Raw genomic sequence first — 21,562 nt, forward strand, 5'->3', positions numbered from 1 at the left:
TTGGCTGAATCTTTGAGAACGTTGTAGACTCAATCAATATAAGTCGCAGGGAGACTAAGCTCTGTTCGTTTGTATATTTTATTTACGTGACCATATTTTTGTTTTATGTTAAAAAAAAAGAAACAAAGAACCAGTTCTTCTTGTTTTGGGGAACCAGTTCTTGTCGTTCACTTTCGGGATTCGTTCGTTGTGAACAAATCGGTCGACACCGATTCGTTCCTAGTTGAGGATTATCGCTATTGTACTGATTCGGAACAATTACGTCTATTAACGTTTCTGCTGAAACAGTTGATGTTGCAGGCCGCAAATTTGGTTGTTGCAGCAGAACGTGACGGTTTCCCGTCAAGGGTGTTTAGCACTTCTGCCTCACCTGTCCCATCATGGTCTCCTTGTACTGTTTCTTCTGGGTGACCTTGATGGGAGGCAGCTTGGTGACGGCCGACACCAGGAAGTTCATCAGGATGTCCTCACAGTTGGACATCTGATCCACCATGCTCTTGAGGCTGTCGGGAAGGTACGTCGTGTACAAGTAGTGGTAGTATCTGGAGCGCCGGGTCGGGGATAGGGAGGGAGTGGAGAACGTCAAGAATGTGTTAAGAGATCCACTGTACAAAACATGGCAACAAGCGCAGAAGACACTTGTTGTTCGGAGGAATACAATTGGGCAGAATCCAATGGGATGGAAAAAAATAATTAAGAAAAGTAGGAAAAATGTGCCAAAGAAATGAACACATTAAAAATGAAAGCAAAACACCCCAGGGCAGAAAGGCACCACATTTCACAATAAAAACGAATTGATTGGCTTGTGGGCAAGGATTGGGGCGGTACCTGTGGTAAATGGCGGCCCCAGTGAGCACCATGGAGTAGTCGTTGGTCCACTTGGACGTGTAGCCCCAGCGCTCTTTGTTGCCGTCCCAGAAGTGGCTGCGGGCCGGGTAGCCCACGAGTCGGTCGGGAAAGCTTTGCCACACGGTGAACGCAAAATCCACCTGGACAGACCGAAAGGACAGGCGCATTGAGAATATAATAACGAGGCAATAATCTGATTCTGAATGAATAGCGATTAGAAAAGGAATCACCATGGCAAACGGCAAAAAGTGTAACCAAAACAGAAAAGCTGGTAATGATGTCAGACCAAGGGAACCGAGCAGAAAACTTTTAAAGAAAAACTTTTAGGATAATTGAGATGAACGGGGGTCGGGTAGGGGGCGGTGGAACGGAGCACCAGCGTTTTCCTCCAATCCAATATAAAATGTGACTATGAATAAATACCCTCTCTTGAGTGCCATTTATCAGAGGCGTACCCCGTGATTTACAACGGGGATCGGGCGGCAGTGGGGGTGTGTGGGGTGACGAGTCGTCTCAACTAGCCTCACCTCTGTGGTGGAGAGCACCGTGTCTTCGTCCAAACTGAGGACTGCGTCGGTGGGTATGGTGTCGTAGGGAAGGAACCTGCTGCTCATCACCTGTAACGTCAAGACCGCGCACAGACAAAGGTGCTCAACACGCCACCCATCGGAATATCAAAACACTGGCCTTGTGGGCCACTGGCACATGCCAACACTTGAGAGGAGCGACATGGTATCTATATTGTTGACTTCTTTCACCTTGTTTTCCCCCTCTATCACGAGGAGAGGGACAGCAGTGGTAGGCCAGCAGTGCTTTGCAGGAAGCGGCTTGTCGCAGTTCCAAAGAACTATCACCTGCGGAACAGAGCGGGCAATGACTAAGGAACCCTACGAAGGTGAAACACATTTCATCCAAAGCAAAATAGAAAAGCAGATGTATTAGGCTTGATGTCCTCCCTCCATGTACATGTTTCCCCTGATAAGAAGCCAAACTTTTGACTGGTTAAATGGTTCCAAGTATAGCGCACGTTGCCGAGAGTTGGGAGATCTAAAATCAATGATAAAACGATCCAAACCTCCCTCTCCTGTGAAGAGGATGCAAACAGCATGCTCCTGTGACAGCAGCAGGTCTATTTTCAAACCTGACTCACAATCCAGAGATAAACGACAGCTAGATGCAGCGGGGACAGCAATAGGCAGGGCTGTGGGGTGGGTGTGTAACTGTGAGTATGTATGCGAGTGTGTGTGTGTGTGTGTGTGTGTGCGTGTGTGTATGCGTGTCTGACAGCGACAATGTATCATGAAAGTCCTGAATCGAGGAGATCTCAATTTAGATTCCTCATGCAGTTTCCCCAAACTTCTCGAACGGCTGTGTGCGAAAGCGTCTTGGCACAAAAAGAATCTCGACAACAGAGAGATCACAGTCAGAAAATAAGCCTTCAACCAGCACGTATCACTTCCCCTTGGATATTAAAAAAGACACACACACCCTCCTTCTACCGGAGTGCTATGGGATTACCTGTGCACAGTACTGGGATTTGGCCACCGCCACAAGGAGCTTGATGATTGGCTGGGACTGGGAGACGAGTGGCGTCACGGCATGGATAATGGCTGTGAACTTGGGGTACGGTTTGATACCTACAAACACACACACACAGGAAAGGAATTGCCTCGGTAAAAAACATTTATAATAATGAGGATTGAATCCATTTCACTTTGATGATTGCTTCTTTTAATAAATTATTGAAGGGAAAAAGTAATAGGCAAATAACCAATTTTTCAGCAAGCCAGCAACAAGACTAAATAGATAGGACTGTTATCGTCCCATGTTTGTGAGGTTACATCACCGCAGTTTTATCTACAAACGTCGATTATCTTTTTGTAAGACCCCGTGATGAACACACAAGGAGTGTCAGCTTATTTTGTGATTCAGTTCAAGCCATTAAGCGATGCGGAGGATCGGTTCAAACACATCATACCTTAACCCTAGCAACCTGTCTGGTTGTTGACACAAGCGGCTTGCGTGCATCGAGTACATCTGTTGGCGTATTAATGAGGCTACAACGGTGTTTGTCAACAGCCCTGATGTCAACAACATGCAAGGTATCCCAATTAACCCGAGCGCACTAATTTGTGCAAAAACACGCTCAGATTTTCTGTGCGGCTCTCTGTGACAAGATATTCCTAGTTATTGAAGACTTTATGCAAATGTTACAAGATACACACACTTAAATTATCTCCTTCACAAGTCAGGGAATTTGCCGCCGTCACTGGTTTCAGAAAAAGATTGGAATACATATCCCTTCTAATCATGTTTAGCTGTGTGTCTGTGTGTGTCGCTGTCTGTGTGTTTACGTGTGCGTGTGTGTGTCTGTGTCTGTAGAGCACTGACCGAGCTTGGCGTAGTAGAAAGGGAAGTCCCCCAGGTAGGTGGAGTACTGAGGCAGGGCGAAGAGACCCCCAGGTAGGCTGTTCCACATGAGGTTACTCCTGGAGCTCTGCCGCATCACCCGGTCCTGGATGATCTGGGAGAAGGGCAGGAGGAGGAGAGAGGCATTCAGGCGCTCCTCAGAGGACCTCAGAGTCATCCGAATAACAGAAGAACGTTTGGGATGGCTCGGTTGGTCCCAATACCTCCGGTTCCAACGTTGAAGGACAACATAATAACCGTCTCTCCTGTCTGCACTAAATCAAGCATATGATTTAGTCCAAATCCTTTCTGCCAAAGAGATTTTTCATTAACCCGCCTGTCACGATCGGAAACAATACAACAAACTTTTTTGTGTTCTGGAAATCAGTCCCTTGATTACAATTTGTGGCAGGCGCAATTCACGCTAAATACACTACGGCGGCAGAATCTCCATTTGGACACATCGTATCGGTAATGGTTGTTGCAGTGAAGCGAGGATAGACAATTATGGTGGTTGGATCTGTATTCGTCTTTAACTTTTGCAAATAGGGGCGTTGGGAATGAGGCACAAGCGGTGAGCATGCCGTTGCACTTTTTGCTAAAGCTTCATTGTTAAGAAGCCACAGAGAGAAAACGAACACCCAGAACACCCCTGATAGTACATACAGCGCCTCCAGCATTTTCTAGCTGCAGTTTAACGCGGATGTACAAATTAAGGGAACACAGCATTTCTGCTGACCGAAGCAACGGGACATGATCCGCGACTTCTTCATATGTGCTACTGGACGACAATGGAAGCAACTGAAGAAGGTAAAGACCCCATTTGCCGATGATACGGCGGACAACTATTTTGTGAGGACAAAGAATTAATTTGCAGGTTTCCTTTGGGATGTCGACAATGACAAACGAGTCGATTTGTGCCTGTTCTCATCCTCCAAATGTACAGCACCAATTGAAAAGCTAAAAATATTAATATGCATAAGGGAGTTTTTGTATGCACCAGTAGATCTGGCACCAAATCAAAGCGACAAAATTAGAGCTGTCAGTTAAACGCGTTATTAACGGCGTTAACGCAAACCAATTTTAACGGCGTTAACAAAATTATCGCGCGATTAACGCAATTATTTTATTTAAAATCCAAAAAAAAATAATTAGCATAGAAAAAAATCAAGGGATATTTAGCATAGAAAAATAATTTGTGATTAATCACGATTAATCGTGAGTTAACTATGACATTAATGCGATTAATCACGATTAAATATTTTAATCGCTTGACAGCTCTAGACAAAATGCATGTCTGATGTATGGCAAATTTTTGTTCCAATCACTGGCACACAAATACAATAAAAACGTTGTTTCCTGCTACTGCAAAAGACCTCTGTCAGGCCTATTTCTACGTCATCCAGGTCAAGAAGTACATAAAACTAGAATAACACACACACCCTATTGCACTAACCCCTCCCTCCAAAGTAGTTTATCCGTGCACTTTTCTGAGACCAGAGGCACACTGGCCGTATACAGGTAACGACACCATGGTCACGAGCTCTGACACTATGCACCATTCATTAATTTTCAAGGAACCTGTATCGCCACGTTTGTCGGCTGTATTTATGTATAATGTAGTGTAAGAAAAACACGCTACAAAATTGCAGCCCATACAAACTGGGACTAAAAATGAAGCACAAAAACGATCCCTTAAAAACAGAAAGATTGCTCCTCAACAAAATGACCAACACACATTTCTGCATTAGTGTAACGGACAATGAAAGCCTTGATGAAGCATATGTTGAAACTAATCCTGATAAGATTGAAGGTTTACAACCGCCACAGCCACTAGCCCAGTGGGCTAGCCACTAGCCCACTGGGCTAGCCACTAGCCAGCATAGTCCCAGACCTGCTCAACAATCAATAGGATACATAGAGGGAGGGGGACACTGTATATAACACCTCTATTCCTCTGGACATCTTAAAAGGAAATCTCAAATATGGAGCATGCTCACAGGGGCCAACTAGTTATGAGGAGGGGATAAGCTTCCATTGTAATGCAAGCCCTGAGCACTGATTCCGGGGATAATGAGGGGACGTAATCCGACCCGCGCAAGCCTTGAGGTGTTGCTTTACTTGGAAGACTGAAAAATTGCACACACACACACACAAACACACACACAAACACAGAGAGAGAGAGAGAGAGAGACAGAGAGAGACAGAGACAGAGACAGACAGAAACAGAGAGAGAAACAGAGACAAGAGACAGAGACAAGACACAAGAGAGAGACAGAGACAAGACACAGAGAGAGAGAGAGAGAGAGAGAGAGAGAGAGAGACAGAGACAGAGACAGAGACAGAGACAGAGACAGAGAGAGAGACAGAGACAGAGACAGACAGAGAGAGAGACAGAGACAAGAGACGGAGACAAGAGACAGAGACGAGACAGAGAGAGACAGAGACAGAGACAAGAGACAGAGAGAGACAGAGCGAGACAGAGACAGAGAGAGAGACAGAGACACAGAGAGAGAGACAGAGACAAGAGACAGAGAGAGAGAGACAGAGACAAGAGAGAGACAAGAGACAGAGACAAGAGACAAGAGAGAGACAAGAGACAAGAGAGAGAGAGAGAGAGACAGAGACAGAGACAGAGACAGAGAGAGAGAGACAGAGACAGAGACAGAGACAGAGACAGAGACAGAGGGACAGAGAGAGAGAGAGCCCTGCTAAATGGGGCAAAAGTTTGAACAGGGATAACACTGCCATCGCTACTCTGGCTCCCTCTCCTATCTCATGGTACAAGGTCACAAATACTGATAGAGTAAACAGATCGAAGAGCAGCTCCTCGGGTAAAACGTTCCCACCTCCTCCCCTCATGCTCAGACAGCCTCTATGGCATCCTGCTGCCCTGACTTCTCTGCAGGGAGAATACGCTCCGGAAAGCTCTCCAGGAATAGTGACCTCTGAGTAAACCTCTGCTCGCCCGTGATAAATGTGTCAAGAAAGAAAGGTATGAAAAACCAGGGTGTGAATTCGGTTGCGGCTGTTAAGTAAGATACTCTGCCATCACTGCGAATCCAGTATCAATCCACCTTTCTTTGGTATCAACAGCTCTTTGGTGACCCTGCTGTGTGCAAGTGGAACTTAATTGACGTCCAAACATTGCCACGTGGATGTATACACGCAGTCACCAGTAAAGTGCTGCTTTCTGTTTCGTAATGTCAACACACTTAAAAAAAGAACTTCACCAGGCAGTGAAGCAGCCCATAGTAAAGCGCCCCCTAAAAATGAAGTCATCCCATTCTCCGATGCAACATTGAACATTTTATGAACCTATATAAAGTGGAAATTCATGGTCAGAAACGTCAACCGTTCCCATCTTCCAAACCCAGTCGCCCCCCTCCACTCCCCTTCCTGTGGAACTCTAACCCAGAGCGCAAATCACTGCGTCGAACACACAGGAAAAATAGAGTGTGACAGCAACAAACCGCCGGCGGGATTGATAGCCTAACCACAGTCGGAGAAAGAAGAATACAAATATGACAGGCTGGAAGCTATTACAGTAGAGTACACCACTTAACACCCTCCTTCTCAGCTTTCACCCGGCGCGGTGGCGGCCTCTTGGCGGTTAGAGGAACAGCGCCACGTACACGAGCCGCCCTTGTAGTGCACGTTCATTGACAAGCAGCTAATAATGGTGATCCAAGACACATAAAGGGGCTTTGGTACTAAAGCCAGGATGGATTCTATACGCGTGCGCAAATCATACCGTCCTCGTCTTCGCTTCATGCATCCGAGTTCTTTGTACGAGGTTGGTGCGTGCGCCCGTGCTTACTTGCGTGTGTGCGCGCCTGCCCATGTGTGTGTATGTGTCTGCGCATGCGTGTTTGTGCGTGTGTGTCTGCACACTGTGTGTGTGTTTGTGTGTGTCTGCACACGGTGTGTGCGTTTGTGTGGGCGTGTCTGCACGAGTGTGTGCGTATGTGTCCTGCACGCGCATGTGTGTGTCTGCGTGTGCGTGAGCATGTGTGCACCTGTCTGTGTGTGTGTGTGTGTGCGCGTGCGTGCCTGCGTGTGCATACCTCCAGCGTGGTGAGCACTATCCTCTCAACAGAGTTGAAGTAGGCATCCCAGAAGAGCTGTGTCTGCTGCCTGAGCGAGAGGATCTTATCCTGGTGGATGGAGCGCACCGTGGACGGGATCTGGTGGGGGGGGGGGGGGATCATCGGTTAGTAGGACCCAGGAGGAATAGAAGGGAGAAAAACACATTGGGAAGAGCACGCGACGAGACATGACCCATGGCAGTCTGCCTGGACCCTTTCCAACATTCCAGCAGGGCCGTGTGTGTTCAGACCTGGTGCGCTCACGCACTCGCCATAGGATGCGTTTACGTTGAAGGCTTTCTCCGATATATCAATGTCATGGTAAACTTGGCAGACAAACGGGGGTGGGAACAGAGAGCAGTGTGTATTTAATCCTTCAGGATTAACGTGTGATATGGAGAATACTTAAGGAGGTCAGACTTACGAGTTACGAGTTTTCTTGAGCATGAAAAAAAGGTTTATGAATATAGTAAGTTGACCAATGTTTATTTGTCTGTCATGTGTGGATTGTGATTGTGCTGCTTTCATGACTCTCTTTGCCCAAACCATCGAGAGATACATCTCACTATCTAGCCATCTATAAATATGTGAGTGAGAGTGAGATAACATGCTGGGAAACTAGCACAATTCACTTTTTCAAAAATACTAAAACTGTATATATAGTATGATATACAATTTCATATAATAATGACATCATTCCTATAACACAGGCAATGGGGCGTCATCAGGCGTCTTCCTCCGTGTACCTGAAGCAGCAGCCTCTCGTCTCCGATCACGGCCGCCGTATTCCAGTCGATGATCTCTGAGAAAGGCAGCTCCCAGCCGTTACTCAGCATCACAGGGACGCACGCCGCCTGCACGGGGAGAGGGAGAGCGCGCACGCGCACGCACACGCACACGCACACGCACACACACACACACACACACACACACACACACACACACACACACACACACACACACACACACACACACACTTTAGCTGGGAGCCGCGCTGAGCGAGAAGGCGTTGCGTCGCCCTGCCTCACGTTTTCTGGTGGAGCACATGGGAGATGATGCATAGAGAACTTTTGAGTGCATCGCAGTGTTGAAACAATCACAAGTGGAGTGTGGATACAGTACATGTTTAGTCATTTAGCAGCCAGTGTTTCCTTTGGCCCACTTCCAAGAGAACTCCCCTGAAGCTTCGATGACAGAACCAATCATCCTCCAAATGTTGTCTTTTTAATTGTCCTTGTATAAACATAGTGTTTACCGACTACAACTACTCATCTACACTTGATTCAATTTATTGCCTCACAAACTAATGTACTTTTTGGAGTGCATGGGTCTATTTGCAGTGTAGCAGCGCTCATTGACCAGAATGGGAGCGTATCCTTACGGCTCGACGCAAATCCGCCGACAAGTTTGTGCGCGCCCGGCCTAACAGCGGGGGTTATCAAGCAATAAAGTGCGAAATCATCAATAACATCCCATAATGTGCCATTCCAGGACACCTGCAGCCGGTGATACGACCACGGAGGCGTGCGCCGTTTAATGAGGACGCCATCTGTTCCCATTGTAAACACCAACTCCTGCATTTTATTGTGAAGGAGTGACCGTCACACTTCCTGGAGGTGATTTTTCTCTCTCCCTCTCTCCTTCCCTCTCTCCCTCTCTCCCTCTCTCTCTCCCTCTCTCTCGCCCTCAATAATGCAGTAAATACAAGCAGCATTGCCGGAAGGTATGAAAGGCCATTTCCCATCGGAAGACCCCAACAACAGGTTCAGATCTTTTTAATGCGTTTCCATCCACTGCAACAGCCGCCTCCAAAGCACCATGTTGGGTTGATCAGCCGTCACAATGACTCTGCCCGGTCAACAAGGATTCATAAAAGTCTGAGTAACAGCCAGGCGAAATGAGTTTCGGAACTCAATAGGCCATAGTAAACCGAACCAGAGCGTGATCCCTCCTCCAGCGAAAACACGTCAGGTGTTTGGGCGCGGTTGTGCGCGGTCGGGCGTGTGCACGAGCGTGTGTAACAATGTGGTGGCTGCATGCATGCAAGTATTCAGTTCCCATGTCGCAGTTTCCCCCCATTCAGCATGTCCAGTGTAATCTGTTAAGCCGGGTACCATTAACTGATTGGCCTGGGCCCGCCCACCCAAACACAGTCCCCATGGTGGTTCTGTCATGGTCTAATCCACTCCGTATCGCTAGCTAAGGCACATTCTGCTCATAGCCTGATCCCTCGTGCCGTGGACGCCGGCTCCCAGACAGCCATCATTTCTATACCCGGCCCGTGTTCTCAAACGCACACAAAGGAGGGGAGACACGAAATGTTCTTATTGTTGAGCAGGAGACTGTGTATGTCAGGGTACCAGCCGGTATGTAGTCTCCCAAGTCAGGCCGACGGCAGACGAGCTTAAATCAGGACGAACGAGGCCTCGTTTTATTTTGCTTCAAATTGATGAAGCATCTTCATGCGTCTGGGAACAACTTGACCAGCAGAAACCAGCAAACGTACTGCTGACTGTTCGACTCGGATTCAGAAGAAGACGATAAACTGAAATAACAACGTCCTCTTCCCACTTTCGCGCACCCTCTCTGCCCAACGGCGAAAGCAAACTCGTCCAGCACTGGTAAACTCAACTTTCCCAGTTTTTCCCTTTTCTGGATCGGAGTTTAGCTGACGCACTTCGCTGCAGTTAGATTGAGTCACGCGCTCTGGATTAATGCAGTGCAGCACACAAATTGCAACACAACACGATAACCAAATTTGCCACGAATGCAAAACGCCAATAAGCTCCAGGCCTTATCACACTGATCCACGCAGGTAGTGCGACCTTATCCCATCACCCAGCCAGAGATTCCGATCGTTTTTATGGAGCTTTCGGGAAAAACGAATTGCACCCGTTACTCAGTAGGTGTAATTCCGGGTTTTATAGGCCTGTTAATGGCCAACAGTAATGGAATGGAAATAACACCAATATGGGCTTAAGATATTGGCTTGATAAAGGCTACCTAATACGTTAACCATGCGGTACTTGACACACATAGCATGCCGGTGAACCCCAACGGTTTCCGCTGGAATTTGAACACAGATTAAAAGAAATGCCGGGTTTGGGTCGGATAGTTCTAGGAAGGAGGGGGGTCACGTTACGAGCCTACGGCGACTTTGTGATTTTTCTTTGGTACCGTCGTTGTGAATGAGCGACATGTCGTATATGAAATGCCCCACAGACCATGGCGTTGTACAGCGAAGCCAACCCTCACTCAGACGATCAAACTAAGCTGGTGCTCAGACGGAGCTCCACGCATCCACGCACACCGTCGTGACAAGCGTTTTACGATATTTGTCCGGTAAGCCAAATCCTATCTCGGATGTGTTCATAAAAATCAATGGCAGAAGGAGCTCACATCCGCATTCACCCACACCTGTGCGTTAAACAAGTACAAACTACAACTACAAACACCATCGTCCCTTCATCATGACGCCGATGACCACAGCATCGCAAAAAGACCGTTACCTACATTTGATTTTAAGAGGAAAATTAGCGTAGTGGTTTGGAAACACAAAAACAAAGGAGTTTAATGCAGTTTTATTTAAAACATGGTCTTATTTCAGGGACAGTGACATAATGGCATAGATTACCATGTTCACGGTTATTAAAAAAATATGCATACACAATTATTATATTATATTAAAGAAACCAAAAATCAACGTTTTGGTTCACTGGCTCTTTAACAGAACCCCAACCCATTGAAAGGATACAGTAAATGTGAACTGAAAGCGATACAAGTGGCTTGCACAACAGCACAGAGCCCTGTTGTACGCTGCAGTCACCTGTCACCTACTCAGGCCGGGGGCAGTAATTCAAACAAGTATTTAAAGACGCCGTTTCCAGTTTCCAGTGAACAAAATACTTACAGCCCACGCATTGTATGTGTGTGTGTGTAAGTGTACGTGAGTGATTTTGCACCATGTCACTTTGCAAACGTGCACCCTGTGGCAATGGGTGCTACTAAATGTTAATTGCTCTTTAAAAAGGTGACACAATCTGCTGGGTGAAAGTGAAAACAAGCATGCACGGCTGTTGAGTAGCAGTTTGCTGATGACCTCAAAAAGGGAAACACCATCTACATTTACTGTTTTCAGACTTCCTAAATGGCAAACAAGTTGCCCTGGTCATGAACCCTCTATCATCCATCGACCAAACATATATTGGTGAATCAGGTAGAACAACTACAATACGCGCCACACACACACACACACACACACACACACACACACACACACACACACACACACACACACACACACACACACACACACACACACACACACACACACACACACACCTGCAGCCCAACTTCCAAACGCTGTGAAACTATTCCCTCTAAAACGGGACATTGTTGGATCTGAGGCTGTCTGAGCGATTCCTATTCTTCTCCGTTGAAGTGTGGGGAAAAACTGGGAGACGCATAGCGGAGCAGAGAATGAAAGCGGGGGTGTGGAGGGGCCAACAGCTGATGGACAGGGGGGAAAATCAGGACGGCAGATACAGAGCAGGAGCGGGGATTTGTACTCATTTGAGGGATGGAGGGGGGAAGGGAGGGAGGGAAGGAGAGAGATGAGGAGCAGGGACGAAAGGACGAAGATGAGACTGGGAAAAAACTGAGCCATGAGCAAACCGAGGGATGAGGAGGTGTCTGTCTGTCTGTCTATCTGTCTGTCTGTTTGTCTGTGCATGCCTGAATGTGTGTGTGTTTGCGCGTGTCTGAATGGGTGTGTATGTGACTGTGTGTGTGCATGTGTGTGTATGTGACTGTCTGTCTTTATGTGTGTGACTGTCTGTGTGTGCGTGTATGTATGTGACTATCACTCTGTCCCAGGGCATCTGCCTGTTTGACTGTGTGCGTGCGCGTATGTGTGAGTCAGAAGAAGCCAGCTGGGGTAAGACCCTGAGTCAGCAGCAGCTGTATTACGATGGAAGAAGTGATATTACGGAATCACTTCTTCCATCATACAAAACAGATTAATGGTCTTATTGTCCGGTCATCGCAGCACACTGTCAATTGATTTTCCCATGCATACATTCTTTATTGAACTCCTTCTCCGCTCTGAGCTATAGGAGAACCCTGTGCCAGCCAAAACCCTATTAAGTCGTTAACATGGAGGGAGAAGAAGATCTGGGAAGCATGTTTGAAAGCTTTTGGCCTTCAGTAACACGGTTAGAGATGGATGTCCAGCTAGGAGGTCCTTCGTCTCTTGGAGCATTGGGATTGGGTCTTGGATTAATTACCAAAAAGTGAAAATATATTTATGCATAACATTAGCATTATCAATAGAAGACAGAGTCAAACCATTGAGTCTTGCATACCAAAAACGACAGTTCAATTATGAAGTTAACGTCTACCACTGGTAAAAGGGGCTCTTCAGAGACACGAAGTGACACCTGAGCAGGGGCTCAGATGACAGGGCAGGGAAGCCTCATTCCAGGGCTAGGGCAAGACATACGAAAGAACTACAAAGTCCCCCCAAAAAACTACAATTCCCACCTGCAGTGCCTCCAGGAAGCGGAAGGAGCCCAGCCGTCGCCCCCGTGGCACCAGGCAGAAGGTTGAGTTGTACAGCATCTCTCGGTAGTCATATCTACAGGGGGGAGGAGGAGACAAGCGCTGGTTAGGAGCCAACCACATGAGTTCATCATGTTCATCACAAATTAACATGCACAGTAAATGGTAAATAGTAAATGGACTGCATTTATATGGCACTTTTCTAACCAGTGGCTACTCAAAGCGCTGTACAATAAATTGAAATAAAGTTTTCAATAAAGCCTATGGGGGCTTTTGCATCCTGGAACATGAAAGAGGAAGCAGAGATAAGCATTTGAGAAAACAGGCTGACCTAGTCACAAACGTGTGGTGTATGGTTTGAAAGTATGGAAAGTCATTGGCGTGTGCATCGTTTCCTTGATGTTGTTATTGCTGTTTATGAACTCTGCCCGTGTTGTCCTAGCCGTTGGGATATTGAAAATGCAGATGTTATGTTCACGGTGAAAGAAGAGGCTGAAGACGTCGACAACGCAGACAAACATAAAGAGTCGAATATGCCTATAGACCGCAACATGGAAGTACATTACCCTGGTCAATAAAGAAGTCCAAACAGAAGCCACCGCCATGTTATAAAAACATGATATATACAGAGAAAGAGCACAGGCTTATTGGAATGGTGAAATAGATGGCAGCTTTGAAATCTCCAAATGTACAGGGAGACAGAGGCAAATGTGCAGCAGAGACCAGATTTTGGGTTAAGATGCCATGCTTTTGGCAGCCAAAGGAGGAGGGATTTTACAATCAGAGCAAAACGGCTTCGGTAAGTGTTTGTGGCATCAGCTTTTATGTCGATTACCCGTTTTTCTTTTTTTTCAACCCTTGTCAGAGCAAAAAATCTTTCTTCTTTCAAGGAAAACCCAAAAGGACACGCATCCAATCTAAGAGACAGTATTGTTCTCACCGTCCATAGACGGCCCGACACGTTATGTCTGCAAAATAGCGTGTCTAATTTGAATGGATGGGACACACACACACACACACACACACACACACACACACACACACACACACACACACACACACACACACACACACACACACACACACACACACACACACACACACACACACACACACACACACGACCTTCCCCAGACTTTTGATTTATTCAAGTTGTCAGACACATAAATACATCAACATAACCACCTACATTACAGAACCGCGTTAAAAGGTATCCATCCCTCAAACAATCCATTAGCAACGTACGCTCACACAACAAAACAGTCAACCCATTGTGAAGACGCCGATTTGTTTCTCTTCCACCACAACCAACAGTCTCTGAAAGAAGAAATGGCTTCTCCTGAAAAAAGGGGTTACTAGTACCAACAGAAACTCCATAGGCTTAATTCACCACTATTTGCCGCCTCCTCCTCCTCCTCAGCTGGCCAGCCTTAAACCCCTTGCACTCTCTAACCTGAGCATCTCCCCATCTCTCCTCGCCTCTCCGGCCTTCCAATCTAAGCCTCAGTCAGCACTCGGCGGGATTAAGGAGCTGCTTGGAATTCCTCCCGTGTTACCACTACAGTAGTCTGTGTATGCGTCTCCCCGTGTACGGAGCCCAGACTGAGGCATACCACCGGGGGAGGGGGGGGTGGGTGAGGGGGGGGGGGGGGAGGGGGCGCGTTTGTGTTTGTGTTTGTGTACACGCGAATGTGTGTGTGCAAAAAAATAGATTTGGTGGCTAGGAATGCGGCATGTGTGTATATTTTATGCATCAATGTTTGACTTATGGCTGCAAAGTGCAAAGCATGCAGATACGGAGTTGTGGGCACGTCCGGATGATAGTCAAATTCTGATGTAAATGTGTGTGTGTGAGCGAGTAGCGAGTTCTGTGCTAGCAATCTGAAGGTCCCGAGGCATCTTGCTTGCTGCCTTCCGACATTGAGGAATTTGCTTGTGGATATATCACCCTCCATGCATATAGACTTGACTGAACAGGGCCAATATATTCATAGGCATTTCTATTTTATCATGCTCAACATATTTCAATCATATTCTGCCAATTAATACATCGGCAGAATATGCATATAGCTGCTGCTAGGCAACCAAGGTAAACAAAGGAGTCATGCACTGATATAAGTACCTCACTGCTTCACTGCCTCTTGTTTTGACCAGAAGCGACACCGCAAGATTCCTACGAGCGACCCTGTGTGTGTGAGGCAGACCTACAGCCGGCTGGAGTCTATTCATAACTCAGCGCTTCTCAAACCCAGTTCCCTTCCCCGCACCCCAGTTTACGATAACTCAATCACCGCGACCGGGGAGAAAGGGCCCTCCACCTCTCAAATACACAAAAATGCAGCGTAAGTAATTACAAATGCATGCTGAGCGAGCACACACAAATACACACTCACTATGATCAAACGCGCACACTGAGATGAACACACACACACACACACACACAATGCCATTGCATAATTCTTCGCAGTTAAGTGACCTGAAGGAAATAACCTCATCTCTGGCCCCGAGAATCACCTGATGTGGTCCATACTAAGGTGCCATGAGTATCCCCAGCTCAGCCCACTTTGGTGGCTGAGAGGTAGCCTACCATTTGAGGCGCTGTGGGTAACATTGAGTGGTGGGGGTGGGGGGGGGGGGGGGGGGGGGGGGGGGGGGTCAGGTTAATACTGAGGACGGCTGCTGTGGTCTCTTGAGGAGTGGAAGCACAGGTATAGAGGAAACAGGCTGGGTAGACTGGTTGAAACGCATCAGGGGACTTGTACAGGCTAGGGATCAATCCTTAGTGTATTTTTGTTTTGCGTTTCTGTTTAGTATGCTTCGGAGAATCAGGAGATACATGTATGTTGGTTAATGTAACGCACACCAGAGATTTAACAAATGAAAGTTCAACACTCCTAGAAAACTAGACTAATTGGTTCTTTCTTAAACCGCCTTCCCTTCATCTACATATCTTGCTTTTTTCCCCAATATGGCTTAGCAGAAGAATTTTCAACATGAGTCTAATATACAACTTTCTACCTATGGTCAGTCATGATTGTACTAAACAAGTCACCATGTAATGACCTGCATCCTCCGAATCAAATCAGCATTGGAAAACCACAAGAACCCGCCCAGCAGACTGCAGACACTGAAGGGCCACTCTCAAGTCAGACTGAGGACAATCTCAAAGATCTCCTTGTTTAATCTCAGTGGAAACAATTCCGAGGACAGAAAACCCTGCCACCCTCACAAGTCTTTAGGACGGCCCTTCACACTGGGACAGTGAGAGGCAGGAGTCGTACCAACAACTCTTCCTCTGTTGAAAATACTGAAAGAAAAGTCTCTGTTAATCTTTATGTCACCAATCTTGTGGACTGAGCCCAAATTCGAAAATACCTTCAGAGAAACAATCAAATCATTTCACGTTGCTCTTGAAAGCCGTTTTGGATGTTTTCTAAAGCCCCATCTATGTGACAGGTATTTGCCGTATCTCCAGTTTGTTTTACTAGGGAGGAGATTTTCAGTAAGGCGTCAATTCCGGTAAAATGTAAGAGGCGGCGTAGATCTGCTAGCTGCTGTTCAAACAAACAAAACTTGCATTTAGAGATCCCCAGACATTTGCTAGGTGGCTAGATCTCTGATTGTCTTGTTATCACTAGAATACTGAAAGGGTGGACAAAAACGTCTATTTCAAAACCTCCTCTGCTGTGATTCACCGTTGTCACTTCAATCCGCTGTCACTGTCTGACCCGTTCAAATGCGAGCCCGTTGTTTGGCGGGTGCCTTTATTATTTTACACCGAGGAAGTGTGCGACAAAAACAACACAAAATAAGGCTTCGCTGTGGACGGATATAATTTGCTCTTCTCTGAAACGAAAATAATGGCTGACACATTGCATGGAACGCACATAAAAAGCTAGAATGTTAAGCTTTGAAACCTTTGTTTATCTTAAGTGATTCCTGAAGAACAGCCAGAAACAAATAACAACCCCACTAACAACCCACCCATTCAGGGAACACAACCACTCAGGTAATGTCAGAGACGAATCAGGGCGACACATGGCCTCAAAGCTGTCGTGTAACGTTAAACAACCTCTTATAATAATCCCGGACACACATCTACACAAAAGGCCCACTCATCAAATGCTGTACAGAGGGGCGGGCTTAGGGCGAGGTCGCTGTTATCACAGCGCTTTAAGCACACGCTCCCACTAAAAGGCCGTCTCCGCAGCCATCAGCGCGTCCATTACATCATCGCCATCTGACTCAAGTGGCCGTGACAGCCTATCGTCATGCAGAACCGGGTGAGTAATCCAGTGTGTCGTGTGTGTGTGTGTGTGTGTGTACGTTCGTGTGTGTTCGTGTTTGTGTGTACATGTTTGTGGGTACGTGTGTATTTATGTTCATGTGTATTCGTTTTTAGTGTATTTGTGTTTGTGTGAGCAGAGCACATTATACATTATAAAAGTGGCCTTTGTATCCGGGTGCCATTACGATGAAAGTATAGGTGTGTGTGTGTGTCTGTGTGTGCGCGCGTTTGTTCATTTGTGTTAGTTTGTGTGTTTACGTGTTTGCTTGTTTGTGTGTATGTGTTTGTGTGTACGTGTGTATTCATGTTCATGTGAATTCGTGTTTGTGTATTCGTGTGTATTCGTTTTTTGTGTTTGTGTTAGCTGAGCACATTATAAAAGTGGCCGTTGTACCCGGGTGCCATTACGATCTCAAAGTATAGGTCCGTACGGGAGACAGTGGCCCTCCATCGCACGACAGAGCCCTGCCAGTGGGAGGCCGAGCGGACCAGATGTTCGCCTCCACACATACCTCAGCGCTGGGCCAGATGGCCTCCGTGGGAAGACTGCGGGCTGGCAGTTGGCTGCGGAGCACAAGCTCACGGCTAAGGAGGCGAATCCTCCCGAAAGCTTCGATGGCAAAAAAAAACCTACGTCTGGCCGCCATCGCTCACTTTTATGGGCGCACGCGGCCGCGGGGTCGCCCGGGCGAGTCATCGGGTGCCGACGCATTAGCCGACGAGCACTTAGTATACTCTGAGACAACCTTAAATGTTTAATGTGTCATACAAGTCTGCCCCTGTCTGAGGGAGGGGGAGAGAGACGGAGAGAGAGGAGATACAGACGGTAGGAGATAGTAAGAGAGAGGGAGGGAGAGAGAGACAGAGCGAGGGAGAGAGAGACGGGGAGAGAGAGGGAGAGGGAGCAAAAAGCTAGTGGTCGGCGAGTCAATCAAACCACGGTGTGTTTCGAGTCTGGAAGAGGAAATGCTTTAACATGACAGTGAAAGGGCAGTGAGTCAGCTGCTAGATAAGATTAGGAGGAGATTAGCTTTATGTCGTGTTCAACACTAGGCAGTGTGCTCTGGTGAAGTAGGAGGTTGAAGGAGAAGGCAAAGAGTACAATCAAGCTTGGACGTTTAGTAATAGCAGGACTAGGACTTTGGGCAGTGAAGTAATATTCAGAATACACAAGCACTTAAAATAAGCATCAACCATAGAAAGCGGTATAGCTTGTATACATAGCTTAAGCCTATATAGTGTTAAGTATTTTAGTACTAAGGTAGTAAGGGGGCAAGTTCAAAGGAAGTTAGATCAAGGAGAGAAGTCTTGTTAAATTCAGCCAAAAAGTGTATTTCCCTGAACACAAATTGTGAAAAACAAGTGCAGGTCCAAGTGCTCCTTCCTGCTACTCTGAACGCCTGCGGTGAAAGCACAACCCATTCAATGGGGTTTAGACTGGGGCCAAGGCTTCAATCAGCAGGACCACAGTGTTGACACTTGCCCACCAAACAGTCACTGTGGGTTAGGAGAAACCAGCGATCACGAGACTACTCGGCTTGTGTCCGATGGAAAAATAAATAATCAAGAAAATGTTTTATATCTACAGTTCTAAAGTTATACAATATTTTGATCGATGTTTTGACACTGTTGCCGCAAGAAAGAAAAAGTCGATATGTAGTGTACTCAAATTGAAATCTATTGTGGCGGGTCAGGTCTGAAATATTATCAGGATTGTCAGGATGTATTCATTCACATAATTGTGTCGTGCCTCTTTTGACACATTAAACACATCCATTCCATAGGGGACAGGGTAAAGAAGGCATTTTAAGTGTCAATAGTTGTAGCCTAAGCATTATTGAGACGAGTGTTCAGAAGGGTGAAACCAATTTTATAGCCGCAGAATTCATAAGGCAATTTGAAGCTCCACACACATAATACACAAGTTGCATAATTTTTTCATTAGTACAAACCGAGTGATTTGCTCTTGATCCAAAGTCTAAATAAGAAGGGAGAAGGCAAACAAAGGTGATCATATCGTTGTGGAGCACACCTCAACAATGTGGAACCAAAGGCCATACTTTATTTTGAGCCAAGCGACCTCTATGAATCAAAGATGGACTTGGGACAGCTTCTCCCCTCGCCTGATCTACAATTCAACAGTGAGGATCCAACGGTGATAGATCATACCACGACATAAACACACTCAAGAGGGATTGTCTCTTGAAAACGAAAGAAATGAAACAATATATAAAACAACTCCAAAAAAACAAAACCCCCAACAACTCAACGCTGATGCATTTTTTTTTCTGGCGGTTGCCAATAGGCAGAATTTTTTCAGGTCAGCAAAAAGTTTTAACTTATTCCAGGAATGCATCTGTGATATTTCTGACACACACAGGTAGTGTCGTGAACAACATTAGAGGACTCCACAAAAATAGGCATCACTTCAGAGGGAGGGGGGGGGTTGAAAGAGAAAAAAGGATACCAAGGCAAGGCAGCTTTGGCATCGTCCCTCTCCCCCCTTTAATCCCGTACGACTTCATATCTCATTTACCGCTTCCTCTCTTCCTCTGTCGGAGCCGCACTGATTGGCAGCGGCTCTTTTTCAGGACGGCCAGTTTGAGCCAAAGGAATTCCAACCTCAAAGGAGCCAAGCGACAGTGAGTGACACCCGATGAGAGAGCATGTGGGGTGAGGGGGGAGGGGGTGGTAGGGAGTATGGGGGAGTATGGGGGTGCACGGGGGGTGGTGGCAGTTGACAACTTTGCACTATGTGTCTGGGGCCACACGCAATTCTACAAGATGTCTACAGGTCTCGGACCCCCCCCCCCCAGACCCTCTCGCTGACAGGCACATATTAAAAGACAAGTGCCCTGCACAGCATGCTTTGGAGGGGGGGGGAGGATCTCTTCTCCTGGTGCCACGCACCTCCAGCCCCTCTTTCAAACTGCCCACCCCCCACCCTCCTAATGCGCCTCCTCAGAGGGGCTCACCAACACCCTGAGGGAGCAAGGCATTACCATAAACACACAGGCTGCAGGAGGGGAAGGCACAACATGATTTGACCCATTATCTCTCTCACCCCTCCATGTCCCACAAAGACGCAGATATCTCAAGAGAAATAAAGTCCTGAAGCTGTAAAGAAAAATCGTCGATAGGCGAGCCACGTTTTTGCACATGCATACGAATGCAGATCTTTATCCAAAACGATTAGCCTCCGCTACATGTCGGCCAATCAAGCCCTGTGCTAACCCGAATCACATGCACTAGGAGGGGGAGCTAGCCAAAAGTGTACGCATGGACTGTGAGACTGACACATTGGGGTCTGATTGAGTTTTTGTTTTGAATCTCATTAAAATGGTTTCTGAAACACGGCATGAAAATACAAGCAAACATTGTTTTTGAGGGACCTTTACACGTCAACTAGTACTCTGCCGTTTTGAGGTTGCTAGTCCAACTTAAATAACTCGACAGATGCATCAGTTGATGGCGACTTTCCATCTCTCGATTGTGTCGTTTTGGCGGTGGCTTGATAAACACTGTGGGGAAAGAAATGGTAGGCCAAGCTTACTCAGGCGGCCGGTTGATTGCATGGTCTGAAATTTCCATCTGAGGGCCTGATTCTCATTAGATACCAATGTTTCAGAAAGACAGAGCAGACTAGACTATGGGTGTGGTTGTGGGGCTGTTCAATTCAGGGAATGAACCAGCAGCTCAGAATGTTTTGGCCGCCGATTTGATTGCCGGCGGGCGGGAGCAATCTTATTTCAGCGATTGTTCCAGCTTGTCCTTTAGCACTGTGTCCAAAGTCTTCCATAATGGAAATGGCCCAGGGTGGGTCACCCACTTGAAACGTTTCCCATGGAGGAAAAGTCAAACAAAAAATCAGCAGCGAATGACTTCAGAGCTCATCTCGATAAACAGGGGCCAAATGTCGATGTTCCCCGGGGAAAAAACAAGACATTTCCCCTTCATTCAGCGTCAGGATGACTCATGACCGATGACAATTTCAGGACTTTTTAATGTTTACATGGACATTTTCCAAATTGCATGCCAAACTTTTCTCCTTTGTATTCAACACTGACGTGACTACTGCATAATTTCCTTCAATGATTCCGTTGAAATGTTTGACAAAAATAAACTTTTAGGCAAGTTATTATGTTTGATGTTTGTTCAAGTTATTATCAAACAAACATTATAGAATCATATAATAATAGTTTGACTAAAAGACATATTTAGTCAGACTAAACTAAACTTTCAGTCAAACTCCCCTTCCGCGGATCTCACTTTCAATGAGTCTTTTGTGGACTCAGCGAGGATGATCTAAGTGGCGAAACCTTCTGGTTTCCACTGACCTTTCCCCGCAGACCGAGGGCGGCCATTCCTT

General features: G+C 46.6%; 1 protein-coding gene across 2 annotated transcripts in view; it reads right to left on the reverse strand.

The window, feature by feature from the left end:
- Positions 1-21,562, reverse strand: part of LOC130391347 (exostosin-1b-like) — a 53,591-nt gene that overhangs the window by 4,420 nt on the left and 27,609 nt on the right. For both annotated transcript variants that reach the window (XM_056601432.1, XM_056601431.1), the window contains 9 exons: positions 12,888-12,981; positions 8,093-8,200; positions 7,326-7,445; positions 3,241-3,373; positions 2,368-2,486; positions 1,608-1,703; positions 1,377-1,466; positions 829-989; positions 371-542 (listed from right to left, as the gene is read on the reverse strand). In XM_056601432.1, coding sequence (XP_056457407.1) covers positions 371-542; positions 829-989; positions 1,377-1,466; positions 1,608-1,703; positions 2,368-2,486; positions 3,241-3,373; positions 7,326-7,445; positions 8,093-8,200; positions 12,888-12,981 — 1,093 coding nt within the window. The remainder of the gene's footprint in view (positions 1-370; positions 543-828; positions 990-1,376; positions 1,467-1,607; positions 1,704-2,367; positions 2,487-3,240; positions 3,374-7,325; positions 7,446-8,092; positions 8,201-12,887; positions 12,982-21,562) is intronic.

Source organism: Gadus chalcogrammus, chromosome 11, assembly GCF_026213295.1.
Source record: "Gadus chalcogrammus isolate NIFS_2021 chromosome 11, NIFS_Gcha_1.0, whole genome shotgun sequence".
NCBI classification, from domain to species: domain Eukaryota; kingdom Metazoa; phylum Chordata; class Actinopteri; order Gadiformes; family Gadidae; genus Gadus; species Gadus chalcogrammus.